The 13,171-nt window shown below is 36.7% G+C and overlaps 1 protein-coding gene across 2 annotated transcripts; it reads left to right on the forward strand.

Moving 5' to 3' along the window:
- Positions 1-421: 421 nt before the first annotated feature.
- LOC135626215 (1-acyl-sn-glycerol-3-phosphate acyltransferase PLS1-like) lies at positions 422-12,482 on the forward strand. Of its 2 annotated transcripts, XM_065131369.1 has the most exons (12): positions 422-703; positions 1,102-1,224; positions 1,962-2,006; positions 4,868-4,907; positions 5,587-5,660; positions 5,853-5,912; positions 6,576-6,653; positions 6,743-6,901; positions 7,157-7,282; positions 10,961-11,053; positions 11,240-11,323; positions 12,138-12,482. In XM_065131369.1, exons 1-12 carry the CDS (start codon positions 623-625, stop codon positions 12,342-12,344), a joined length of 1,170 nt encoding a protein of 389 aa, XP_064987441.1. In that variant the 5' UTR covers positions 422-622; the 3' UTR covers positions 12,345-12,482. The 2 variants fall into 2 exon arrangements, with proteins under 2 accessions (XP_064987441.1, XP_064987442.1); XM_065131370.1 differs by lacking the exon at positions 1,962-2,006 and having other exon boundaries at positions 431-703.
- Positions 12,483-13,171: the final 689 nt, after the last annotated feature.

Below are 13,171 nucleotides of genomic sequence, written 5' to 3' on the forward strand. Positions count from 1 at the left end.
AACAGCCACTTTTCGCTACGAACAGTGTCCAGGCAGGCACTTCTCGACCCGTAGCCGCAGGACAACCCGATCCAAGAAGACCCGATTCGGTGATCTTGACCCTCTTTCTATCAACCAACCGGAAAGCGTTTCTCGTGCTGCGCCGTCGGTCGGCCGGGAGACGGGAACAGCAGAATCCCTCTTCCCTGGTGTTATAAACCTATTCCAACGCCCCCAGTCAAGTTCTTTTGCGCAAATCGTACGGGAAGGTTTAATCCACGGGTCCCTTCGGTCCAACCAATGGGATGGCGTTTTCTCGTGTTGCAACGCTCGGCTGGGACACTGGAGCAGCAGCATCTCCCTTCCATCGCCTCATAAATCTCTTCCAACGTCCCCAATTAAGTCTTTTCCGAATCTTTAGTGTGAAGTCTAAGCGTGGACCCTTACCACGCACCAATCGTAATCCGTTCTCTCGTGTTGCATCGTTCGCCCACGACACTGCAGCAGCAGCGTCCCTCTTCCGTGGTATCATAAATGTCTTCCAGCGCCCCCAATCAATGCGTGCAAATGGGTGCGACTGAGGCCCATGTCCGAGCGGAGATTTCTAGCTGAGATAGGGTAAAGATTCTGCTTTGTCTCGACCATGTCGATCGCCGCGGCGTTGGTTGTGGTTCCCCTCGGCCTTATTTTCCTCCTCTCGGGGTTAATCGTGAATCTCGTCCAGGTAGCCTCATTTTTCGCCAGTTCTTGTTGTCGAAAGTTCTTTTCTTGTCGCAGCTTTTTTCTTTGATAGATTTTTAGTTTTTTGTATAGATTGGTGGAATATGGGTGGAATTTCCAGTTTTTGTTTGAAGAAGTCGGATAATTTTAGCTGCTGTTGTAGTTTAGGTTTGGTTTTTAGTTCGTTATGGCATTTCATGTTCCTTGTCGTCTTGTTATAGACCAGACGGTGATTCACGCATTTTCTTTGTCTTAGATTTGAGCCTTTTGACGTTTTCAATCTACTTATCTCATTTACTTGTCTTCTGTCTTTCTGTTATTTGTCAAAGATTCGATTTTTCTTTCTATATTAGATTTTCTGCAAGCATGGTGGCTATTTATTTTTAATTTCCTTCGCTGCAGGCTATCTTTTTCATCACAATTCGGCCTTTCTCGAAAAGTCTTTACAGGAGGATTAACAGAGTGGTGGCGGAATTACTGTGGCTCCAGGTTATCTGGCTTGTTGACTGGTGGGCTGGTGTCAAGGTAAACTTTCTTAAAGTTCTAAATTTCATCATAATTATTTCCTCTGACCATTTGCTCATCTGGTATGACTGACATATCCTGTTTGGTGTCTGTGGATTACTGTCTATTTTGCATGTTGAGGTGATGCTGATGCATGTTCGCTGCAGCATCTTAAGCAGGGAACTTGCTCTGTATCCGCTGATACAGGTTGAAATTGATCGGAATTTGATTGGTACCGACCTAGATTGAGTCTAGTTTTAACCCCAATGGTGAAATTGACTGTCGGGGCCTCTTTTGGGCTTTAAATCCTCCTCTATCCCCCTCTTTTGGTCACTCTCATGCACTCTATTCTCACTCTTTCTCACACTCTTACTCGTGATTAAAATTCAAATGAAAACCTAAAATAGACCCTTTAAAACCTAATATGCCAAAAGGAACTAGATCAATTTTATAACCTCATAATCGGAGATGATGAGATGAAAGCTCTTAGTTGAACAAATTCTTTTAGCATGGAAGTTGTATAGCAATATAAACAAACTATAATCTTTATTATGATTTTTTTTTCGCATCATGTCATACTTAAAGAGGCCAACTCTAATGCTAAATCCATCCTAGAATGTCTAGTTTTAATCGGATCAATGGGCTTACAAAGAGCATTTATGTCTTGAAGCATACATGAACGAAGAATGTTTCCCAATAAGATTACTAAATTAGACAAAAGAAAAACTTACAAATCTTTACAAACTTTTTCTTCTCAGAAGATGAGGAGTCTAAGAGAGCGTCAACTGGCTTATGAGATCGAGGTGATTCTTTATTGCTTGTCGATGCCCTTACAAGATGTACTAAGGGGTTTTTATAGAGATATAAGAGTGTTGAGAGGATTCTGAAGGATGTTAAAGTTTTTATCTTCTTTTATTTTTTTCTCAAATAAAGCTAACATTCTACTTTCGAAGTGGCTTGCCATATTTGCTCCGGTGGTGATGCTTTTTTGTTATTTTTCATCGGTCGGTTGTTATCCTGTGTCAATTGAAGTGACTTCTTATCATTTAGTATCAGTTGGGTCGCCCCTTGAAGATTCTTTACTTATACCCCATTTTCATCCATGATTTCTTCTTCATCTGCATTGTTTTATATTATTATGCATTATACTTCATTTACAAGTTCATCAGTTCCATTACCTTCCTATGGTCTAATAGTATCAGTTTCATTTACAAATACATCGACCCAGTCTTCAGTGTCGTCCTAAATGGTGGTGCATATATAATTCTTGTTCCATGATAATTTCTTGATTCACCTAATCTGTCATTGGGATATAGATTATATGTGATATAAATTTATTAGAATATACCTCGTATTATGAACCTTAATCTACTAGCCTCATATTGTATTAAACTCTATTGTTTATAGTGTAATGTGCTTTGTACTTCTAATAGATTCTTTAGTTGACCTTTAATGAGATCTAATTAAGTAAAAAATGACTAAGAAATAGTAAGAGGAATGAATCAGAATAGATCTCATCAAAGGTCAAATGAAGACTATAGTATTAGAAGGTATAAGACACATTACATTACAAGGGATATAGTTCAATACAGGATGAGGCTAGTAGCTTAAGGTTCGTGGTACGAGGTGTATTTTGATAAATTTATACCACCTATACATCTTATTCCAAGAACAGATTATCATTGAACAAGAACTATGTATGCATTATTTGGGAGAAGACATTGGAGATTAGAACAAAGTACCAGGGGATAATATCGAACCATGGGAAGATAATGGCAATGTTGAACTTATAAGCAAAGTACAATACATGATAATATAAAATAATATAGATGAAGAAGAAATGATGTTTGAAAATAAGATATAACTGAAGAATCTTGAAATGACCACTCAACCGATACTAGACAATGAGAAGACACTTTAGTCGACACAAGACAACAACAAACAGTTGCAAAATAACAAAAATAGAATGTTAGATTTGTTAGAAGAAAAAAAGAAGATAAAAAGAAGCCACTTTAGTCGACACAAGACAACAACCAACAATTGCAAAAGAACAAAAATAGAATGTTAGATTTGTTAGAGAAAAAAAAAAGAAGATAATAGTTGTAACCAGGGTTTGCCGTACCGAGCCGTACCGCCCGGTACGGGCGGTACGTACCGGTCCGACAAGTTGTCGGTACGCGGACCGCCCTGTACCGGTCCGCACTGTAGCGCACTGTAGCAGTGCTACAGTGCTCGGTACACCTCGGTGTACCGGTCGGTACACCCGTACCGTACCGAGCACGAGTCGAAACGCCGGTACGGTACGGTACGGCGAACCTTGGTTGTAACAAACTTTAGAATACTCTCGACTCTCTTGTATTTCTATAAAAACCATTTAGTTCATCTTGTAAGGGCATTAACAAGCAATTGATGCTCTCTTATACTCCTCATCCTCATAGAAGAAAATGTTTGTAAAACTTTGGAAGTTTTTCTTCTGCCTTGAATAAATTAGTGATTTTTTTTAAAATGTTCTTTCTAGATGTACAACTTAAATACTTGAATGCTTTTTGTAGGTCTGTTGGTTTACCTTATGATACTAGACACCATAGAGTTGGCCTCTTTAAGCATGGCATCATACGAAAAATCTTTATAGTAAAGATTATATAGTTTATTTAAATTGTAATAGAACTTTCAGACTGAAAGGATTTTTTCAACTAGGAACTTCTATCTCATCATCTCTAGTTCAGAGGTTATAAGGTTGAACTAGTTCCTTTTGTGAGGTTTTTTGGGGATCAGGATTTGGGTTCCGGGTTTAGGGTTTAAAGGGTCGATTTTAGGTTTTAGTATTAGATTGATTCAAGATCAATGGAAGCAACTTCACGGAGGCTCATATATCTAAGCAACTTCCTTAGATACACTTTATTATTTTCTAAATATAATTTATATACCAATAAATTAGGACAAAAAACCCTAAGAAATGATTTTCAATTTTTTGGTCATTTTTTTATCTTTTTCCTGAAAAACAAGTATGCCAGTGTCGACCGGTATGTAACAATCTGGCCAGGGACCGATACCACCAGCCGGCATGGCACAGTGGTTCTTGGATTTCAGTTCTATTGAACAGGGACATGTTGGTCAACATGCTCGTATGGCATGGATTGGCATGACATAAATCTGAAATCCATGGTTGGAACAAGTATATCTGTCATCTTTATACCATAGTAATTATTGTTACATCCAAACCACTTAATTATACAAAATACTATACTTTCTGCAAAAGCATTGTCAATGTCATGATGGGATATGATGACTGTAGACATTCAATCCTTTGAAAGATCCGTGTTCTGAAAAGCAGTTGTTTCTATCTATGCTGCACATGTATAAACTTATTTATAACTTTTTCACATGAATTTCAAATGTTAATGTTTGAATCCATTGAGATGGCAACAGACATTTTAATGAGAGCTCTCATCCTGCCTCTTCTTCTACTGCTACAACATAATTTTGTCCTTATTATTGTGATGTGGCATCTCCAAAATTGTTGTCTGTACTACTGATATCTACATTTTATGTTTCTTTGTAACCAAGTGGTTATCCTACTTGACTTGGTGGTTCATGAGATGTATGCTGCTTATGATATATTTTAAGATTTAATAAGTGGATAATGTACATTTCATGGTTGCAGGTCCAGTTATTTGCGGATTCAAAAACTTATGCATTAATGGGTAATTACTCTCTCTCTCTCTCTCTCCCTCTCTCTCTCTCCCTCCCTCCCTCCCTCCCTCCCTCCAGGAAACTAAAGACATTCTCACAAAGTTGAATGGTTGTTTTCTTGGGCCTCATGTAATGTGGAGCAAGGAATGGAATTTCAGGTACCAGTCGATGGTCCCTTCCATGTTGACCCTCCAACAGATGATATGCTGGCATGTACCGCCGGTACCCTTCTGCTGTTGGGGGGTTTGGAGGAAGAGGGAAGGAAGAGGAAGAGGAAGGAAGGAGGAGGAGAACAAGAAGAAGAGAAGCGGGAGAATGAGAATCAATGAAGATGGTGTGGTGGGCTGCAAGTGACAGGTGGATGGTTGGTGGGTTGGACAACAGTGGTAAGGTGACAGCATGGAGGAGAGATGGGCTTGTGAGGAGTCATGAGCCCTAAAACAAAACACTTGATACTTTTAAAGACCAAAAAAGAAAGATAGCCATGCTGCTATAAAGAAAAAAGGCTGAACTGCACTACTTGAAATGGGGCGGTCCGGACCTTGATTCATGCTCATACTAGTAAATACCTGTTAGTTCGGACTGGTTTGAGCAAAATTGAATTTCCTACCATGGAGTCATATTGTTTATTGTTGTTAGCCTTACAACATGCATAAATTGCCTTATGAGTTTCTCTGTTTAACTTTACAGGTAAAGAGCATGCACTTGTCATTTCAAACCATAAAAGTGACATTGATTGGCTTGTTGGATGGATTTTGTCTCAGGTTGATATGTATCTCTATTTGTGCATTATATAGAAATAGCCTAATTAGTGCATGGGTTAACTCCAGCTATGCATGTTCTCCATTTGTCAGTAATGGAATCACATGCTTGAAAAGAAAGCATACTAAGGTAGCTTGTGATTCATTGTTGATTATTTTGTAATCTTTTTTACTAAATTGATTCTTTTATCTCAGCGGTCAGGTTGTCTTGGTAGCACGTTAGCAGTGATGAAGAAATCATCAAAGTTCCTGCCAGTGAGTATATAAGTCATTGGCATTTTTCTTTTTCTTCACATTTAACAGTTTCTTTACACTCTTTTCTAAGATAAAAGGATTGCATCTAATAGTTGTAATATCAAAATAAATAATAATTGGAATATACATCTGTTAGGACAAAAAAGTTTTGTAACAGGTTTCAGCTTATCTATTTTTCCCCTCTTTCCACAAGCAAATCACATGGAAACTTATTCAGTGAAAAAGACATGACTTCCTGTACTTGAGTGTTGAAGATCCTCATGCTTTGGTCATATGGTAAGCAAAAAACTTTGTTTGACAGTCAATCTTGTGCTTCTCTAGGAGTGCAGATAGCAGAGAGGATCTCAACTTCAGGATACATTTAGACTCTTTTTTGTCCATTTGGCCTGTGATCATTAGTTTTCCTTTTTTTCTTGACTTTCCCCTCTAATTGTAGAGACTTCTTTGATTCATACCCATGATGCTACAGTTGTGGAGCATATTTAGTTTTCTTAGAAAAGTTGTTATCTCATTAATAACTTGAGTATATGTTTGTTTAAGATATGTTTGTACTTGGCAAAGTATTCGGTGTATGCTTGGTAATGCCATTCTCAAGGCTTTTAGTTTAATTTCTTATTATGTCAAAGACTGCTTTACTATTAGTTATGTACGACACCTTTGCAGGTTATTGGTTGGTCAATGTGGTTTACTGAATACCTCTTTCTGGAAAGAAGTTGGACCAAGGATGAAAGCACCCTGAAAGTACTATTTACTTGCTTACTGTTGTATAGTGCTGACACTTTTTAAATTTTTATTCTTTCTGATTTCGTTTGGATAACTGTAACATGCAGTCAGGTTTGCAACAATTAAAGGACTTCCCTAGACCATTTTGGTTGGCTCTTTTTGTCGAAGGGACACGTTTTACGCCAGCAAAACTTTTAGCAGCACAAGAGTATGCAGCTTCACAGGGTCTCCCAATCCCTAGAAATGTTCTCATTCCTCGTACCAAGGTTGTTTCTAGTTTTTAACAAGTTACTGTTGTATGGAGAATTTCTTTTCCTGGCTTCCTTTCGTTGGTCTTGTCTTTGAGTTTGATTGTCTTGAAACTATCCTTCACTTGATATCTTAAGTACTAGATGAAGCAATATAAAAGGGTAGAATGACCTTCAATATACATCTTTCTTGTTGTCATGGATTATCTGTGGTTTGATCAGCATAGATTGAAATCTCTAGATATTTATTGACACTTGACATATGATTTTCAGGGTTTCGTTTCAGCTGTAAGTATTATGCGATCTTTTGTTCCTGCTATCTATGACGTAACAGTAGCTATTCCTTCAGATCAACCTCCACCAACAATGTTTAGGATTCTAAAAGGCCAATCTTCAGTGGTACGTATGCTAAATTATGGCGACTTTCATTGTGTGTCTTCTATACATAATTCATTGTTGCATTTAGGCAACATATCTTCAAAGTATTTGAATTTGCTTCAATTCTGACACAAGGACTACGGTTCGCAGATCCTGAGAATTTGGAAATATAGGAATGTATAATTTATGATAGGGCTACATTCAGCAATATGTGCTTGCATATGCACATGTTACTTATATTTTGTGGTCATCAATGGAAGATATGTTTGAAAATGTTCCTATGGTAATTGATAATCAAGTTAATTGTTGAGAGAATCATGACTTGTACATGCAATTGATGATACAATCTCACTGAAAGTACTAAATCATTTCATCTGAAGTGAAGGCCATTTATTTCTAATGCTAGTTCTGATATCTACTTAATACATGATATTTTTTAATGTTAATTTTATAGCCACCTTGTGGATTTGACGTAGCTACAGTTTATTGAAAAGTGCCATATACTTAGAGGATTCAATATTTTGATATCTTTTCTCTGGGTTATACAATCTTATCTAGTATCAAATTATATAAGTTCACATACAAAATGTTGGAATGATAACTGCATTGATATTTTTGAGCTTGAGCAGAATTTCTTTCATTTTGCATCACAAATAGACATAAACTTTGTGAGAGTCAATTTGTAGAGAACGTTTTTAAAGCTGGCCTAAGCTGATGCCATTATTATGCCATGATGCCTAAGCTGAAACTGACCAACAATTCTGTGTTGTTAAACTTATCCCAAACAGAACTCTGGTTGGGTTGCTGTGGAGAACAGGCCAGAGAAAGCGGTCAGGGAGGGAAGGGAATATGCTCATGGGTAGCACCAGAGGTCTATTGTTTAAGGCGTTAATGGATGAGGCTCTGTGAGATTGAAAAGGAAAGAGAGATTAAGCACAAGGGTGAGAAAAAGAATGAGTGCCTTGGGGAAGACATCATTCACTAAATGTGGGACCAATGAGGATTTTCTTTTTATTGATGAGATTCAGTATCAAATGATCAGAGATAAAAAATATGGAGTAGAACAGTCAGTTGGGAAGCATGTACCTCACGAGCATGGATCATGGAGAGACAAAGGGCAACATGAAAGAGATGAGCAATGTTGACAAGAATAGAGGTTGGAAGGATATATGTGGAGTAAAGGCACTATATATCATTTTTGAGTGAAGGAATCAGAGATTTGGAATCTGGAGAGTGAGGATCCATAAGTTTCTAAATGGAACATTAAACTATGTTGACCATGGTGGGGCAGGTCAGGCTGCCCAATGTGTCAGCAACTGTTCAACTTCATTGGCAGTATGAACCCAGGGTTGGCTCGAGAACCAATAGAACTCACTGGCTTCAATCTGGGTTGTTTAGTATGAATTCATGTTGATCAGTGCACGTTACATATTTGTTATATTATCACATGTTAAAACAAGAGTAGTCTTCCATTTCATGGCTGTGATTATTCCCTCTAGGTGTTAATACTGTTCTGTGGAGCTCCTGGCTAAGCATGGTAGCCTGTAGCCGTTCGTAAATTAGCTGTGGCTGATTAATTGGTCATGAACTGTCGAATTCCTGTTAACTAATCAGAGTTGTTTACTTGGCTTCAGAAAAAATATGTCCAATCTTGAGTCAGTTCAGTTGGTGAAAAAATATATGAAGATTTTCCATTTGAGGAGGAATAAAATTTTATTCTGGAAAAGGACAATAGTTTCATCCAGAGTTAATGTAAGTCTTCTGTTTACAGTAAGTTGTACTTTTGTGGAGTGGCCATGGTAGACGGCATTGCTACCTTCACTAGAAAAAGGTCTTGCTGAATTTCAAACTTCCATTAAGTTGGACAACTTTTAGATAGATATCTGATTTGACTACAGCAGCCAAGTGCTGGAAGTCATTTAAATAACTTTTGTAACTTTTTATAGCCAATTGCTAGAAGCTACTCTATCTGCTCTATCTTTACCTGATTTTTAAACCTTCAGTCAATAGCAACCGTAACTTAATTAGATGCAGTATCTTCCTGAGCATCAGAAAGGAAATAAGACTAATTGTCACCTTTTTAAGCATTTGGCTCTGGATTTTGTTCCAAATTATCTTGATGAATTCATATTTCCCTTCGATGTGTTTTGTATGTATTAACAGAGATTCTAAAGAGCCTTTTTGGGATCCTCTCTTTACTGCACTAGCAAACTTCTACAAAGCTGAGACATTGATATGGTCTTATTCTTAGGAGTATAATTGCTGGGTATTTGAGATATTAAAACACCATAGGTGATATGTAGCAATAAACCAAAAAAACCTGCGTAAATCCTAGAAGATATGTGATGTAGGATGAGTAACATAGGGATTTCTTTTTTGAATAAGGAATTAGAAAGAGAAAAAAAAAGGATAATAACTTAAAAGATAATAATAAAAAAAAATTAGAAAACTATCAGACTCGCTCTGGCTCAAGGAGTATACTCCCAATATGAAAGTCTTGCACCTCCGCAAATCTCACACGTGGACGATAGAATTATTCCATTGGAAAAGCAACTTATGGCCTCACACCACTCACACAAGAGGTGAGAAAGAATTCAATTTATTGATTCATCTTTTGATCGATCCATTACAATGTTCTGGTCCCTTTTTATAGATATAGATACAAGAATAAAGAGGAAAAAAACCAAAATAAGGAAAATTACATGATATGATGTATTCCATTTGAAGAAGGTAACAATTCTGACTTGGTTTGAAAAATAATCTTCCTCTCTTGATGGTATTCTCAATTGATAGATTTTTATCTTTGTAAAGATTAATGGTCAGTAAAGATATGTAATCTCTAATAATAAACAAATCTTATTTCTTTCATCTTCACTACATTTGGTTTTTTTTCCTCCTTGTTGGGTAGATATTGACATGTGACTAGTTATTACATATGCAAAACATCCTAAATTTATTAAATTTATTTTATTGATAAATCAACTAAATTGCTCCTACATGAATACGAGCAATATATTACCAGAAGGAACACGGAGAATGATGTCTCATCTGCAAAATTAATGCCAACAAAAGAGTAGTATCCATCAAGAGTCTGGGCTACAAGCATAGATGGAATGCAGCATATGTTATGTGTAGCAAAGAACCAGATAAACTTGTATAAATCCTAGAAAATATGAGAAATATGTTGTGAGATGATGAACACCACGAACAATGTCTCATCTGCATCATTATTGCCAACATCAGTGCATTATCCATCAAGATTTCGGGCTACAAGTGGTCTAATTCAGTTGAGAATTTTTTTATTCTCATATTGTACATGTGTATTAAAAAGTTAGAAAATCAAGAAAATTTGTATTATTTTCATGTTAAATTAGGTTATTTCAGCTTCTATTTTGACTTTAATTCTAAAGGTTTATTGTTATATGTAGGATTGTATTTGTACTCTTCTTTGTACACATTTCTGTAGTAGTTATCAACCATAGATGTTATGTTGGCTGTATGGTTTACTCCTGCATACTTGACCAACATTGCCAGCAACCATGTGTGCAATCTTTAGCCAGTATGGATTGGTCTCTGCCCTCTACTGTCAGTGACCAGTGAAGTTTCTTATCAATGATTGATAAAATAATTGCTTAACATTTTAATGTGTTTTGGATCTGTTTTCGACTTTGTTCTCATCTAAGACTATTATGCTTGCAGGTACATGTCCATATTAAGCGGCATGAAATGACTGATCTACCTGAAACAGATGAGGGAGTGTCACAGTGGTGTAAAGACATATTTGTGGCTAAGGCATAGTATTCTTTCTTGCATGCTGTATTAGTCTTCCAAGGATCTTCTGTTTTTGTTGGCTATAAAACATGCAATGTAGTCACATATGTTTAATCTCATTTTCATGCAAAGATGTGATACTACTTTGCCTTAATGACTTCTTAATCCTTTCATAGTATCATCGAACTTGTTTATTCTCTCTGACAGGATGCTTTACTGGATAAACACAAATCGGAGGGCACTTTTGGTGTTGAACCAAGACAACTTGGTCGGCCTATAAAGTCTTTGCTGGTAAGATGTTAATTGTCTTGTCAATATATAAAAACAAATTATATGAAGAAAAGGTTTTTCATTAAACATTAGACTAAAGGTTGCCAACTTGTAATATCATAATGCATCCCGAATTAAGTTTCATACCTGGGTGAAACTCTTCTCAACAAGCCTGTATAAAGCACCTTTCTCATGGTACATTGTATTTCTATATACAATGCCTTTGCTAATAGGAAGCTTACACATTGTGAACATTGACTTTGTCATTATAGATAATTCCAACTGTCTTGTTATGGCATGATTGGAGTTGTCTTTCTTGTCCCAATTTTATTTTGAAGAAGAACAAAGATTTTGTTCATGAGTAGCTAATATAACATGGTTGTTAAATCAAGGCTCTATCCAAGCTTTTTTCTTTTGAATGTGAAACTTCTATCAATGATGCTGGAGTGTAAAGCAGCATTCTCATGGTGTATCAGTCGAGATAGTCGATGATCTAGAAGAAAGTAATGAGGAAGGTGAAGATGCTTTTGCTGATAGGAAGCTTATGATTTGTGAACTTTAGGAATCAAAGAGTCTAGGTGGCTTGCTGTGATATGACTAGAAGTGTTTATCTTCACTATTTGCCTTGGGGTTTCTATCTAATTAAAGAAGTATATATGCTGGTCTTATTTTCATTCATCTGAAACAATTAAAATCATTTTTTTCGCAAATGAAAGAATTATATTATATTGAGGTGATAATTTGTTTCGAGATGGTCATAATTCCTACTGAGACTTCTACACAATCAGCATATCCTGTATCTTTTATCTTTCTTGATCGATAAACTTGGCAACAGGTGGTGGTATTTTGGTCGAGTCTTCTGTCATATGCTACATTCAGATTCTTCAAATGGACAGAACTCTTGTCGACATGGAAAGGAGTTGTGCTCACCATAGCAGCAGTTATACTGGTTACAATAGTTATGCACATTTTTATCCGTTTCTCACAGTCTGAGCGATCAAGCACAGCCAGAGCTGCACGGAACCGAGCAAAGAAAGATTAAGCATTCTTCATAACATTGAAGCATTTAGCCAGTCTATTTCAAATAGCAAATTTGATGTACCTCTTTAATTGAGATTATTAATCTACAATCCTGATATGATCTTTGGCTTTTTTGATATGGAAGATATGATCACATCTATAGCTGCTTGCCACTTGAATGTAGTAAATTGTGAAAGCACTTTCAAGTGTCAATCGTACTGTCACTACCTCATTAGGATGAATACCTTATTAGGATGAATCATGGAAATTGCACTTTACTCCATCCCACATATCCCGAGTAAAATATTATGTGCCGCTCTGATGTAATTCTATTTCGGATACATAATAACAAGGCAGCCATGCTTCAAAAATTATTAAGAACAAGTTAGAAGGCAAGACTGATTTTGTAATTCTACTGTTGTATAATACTTTTGCTCAATTTCTGTGATTGTATGATCCTGACTGCAATTGATTCATGAAGCTTAAGCTTTCCTTTGAAGCTAATGGGAGAGATCAGTCAAGTCTATGTTCTGCGGCTAAAGCTCTATTTATGATCTGATACAGGAGTTTTTTGTTTCCCATTCCATGTCCTCTTTACTATCTTCAAGAAATGGAACCCCATCTCTTCTTTGATGCTCCTTTTTTTAGTCCCACCTCCAGAGTTATATGTCTGAAAATGAGATTATATTGGGAGATATAAGCAAGAAAATAGAAGAAATATGCTGTCACAATGAACCTCTCAAATGTTCTCGCAGATGAGTTTGCCTCACTCTGCCAGATTCAGTTCAAGCATGAAAGGCTATGTTGGTCATTGTGCTGTAAACTCTGCGTGTAAACCCTGTGCTGTGA

The sequence above is a fragment of the Musa acuminata genome, chromosome BXJ2-11 (assembly GCF_036884655.1).
Source record: "Musa acuminata AAA Group cultivar baxijiao chromosome BXJ2-11, Cavendish_Baxijiao_AAA, whole genome shotgun sequence".
NCBI lineage: Eukaryota > Viridiplantae > Streptophyta > Magnoliopsida > Zingiberales > Musaceae > Musa > Musa acuminata.

Coding starts and splice junctions, on each gene's coding strand:
- LOC135626215 (XM_065131369.1), top strand. CDS start 623: ATGTCGATCGCCGCGGCGTTGGTTGTGGTTCCCCTCGGCCTTATTTTC. Junction 5,661..5,852: donor TTGGATGGATTTTGTCTCAG/GTTGATATGTAT, acceptor CTTTTATCTCAG/CGGTCAGGTTGTCTTGGTAG. Junction 6,654..6,742: donor AGGATGAAAGCACCCTGAAA/GTACTATTTACT, acceptor TGTAACATGCAG/TCAGGTTTGCAACAATTAAA.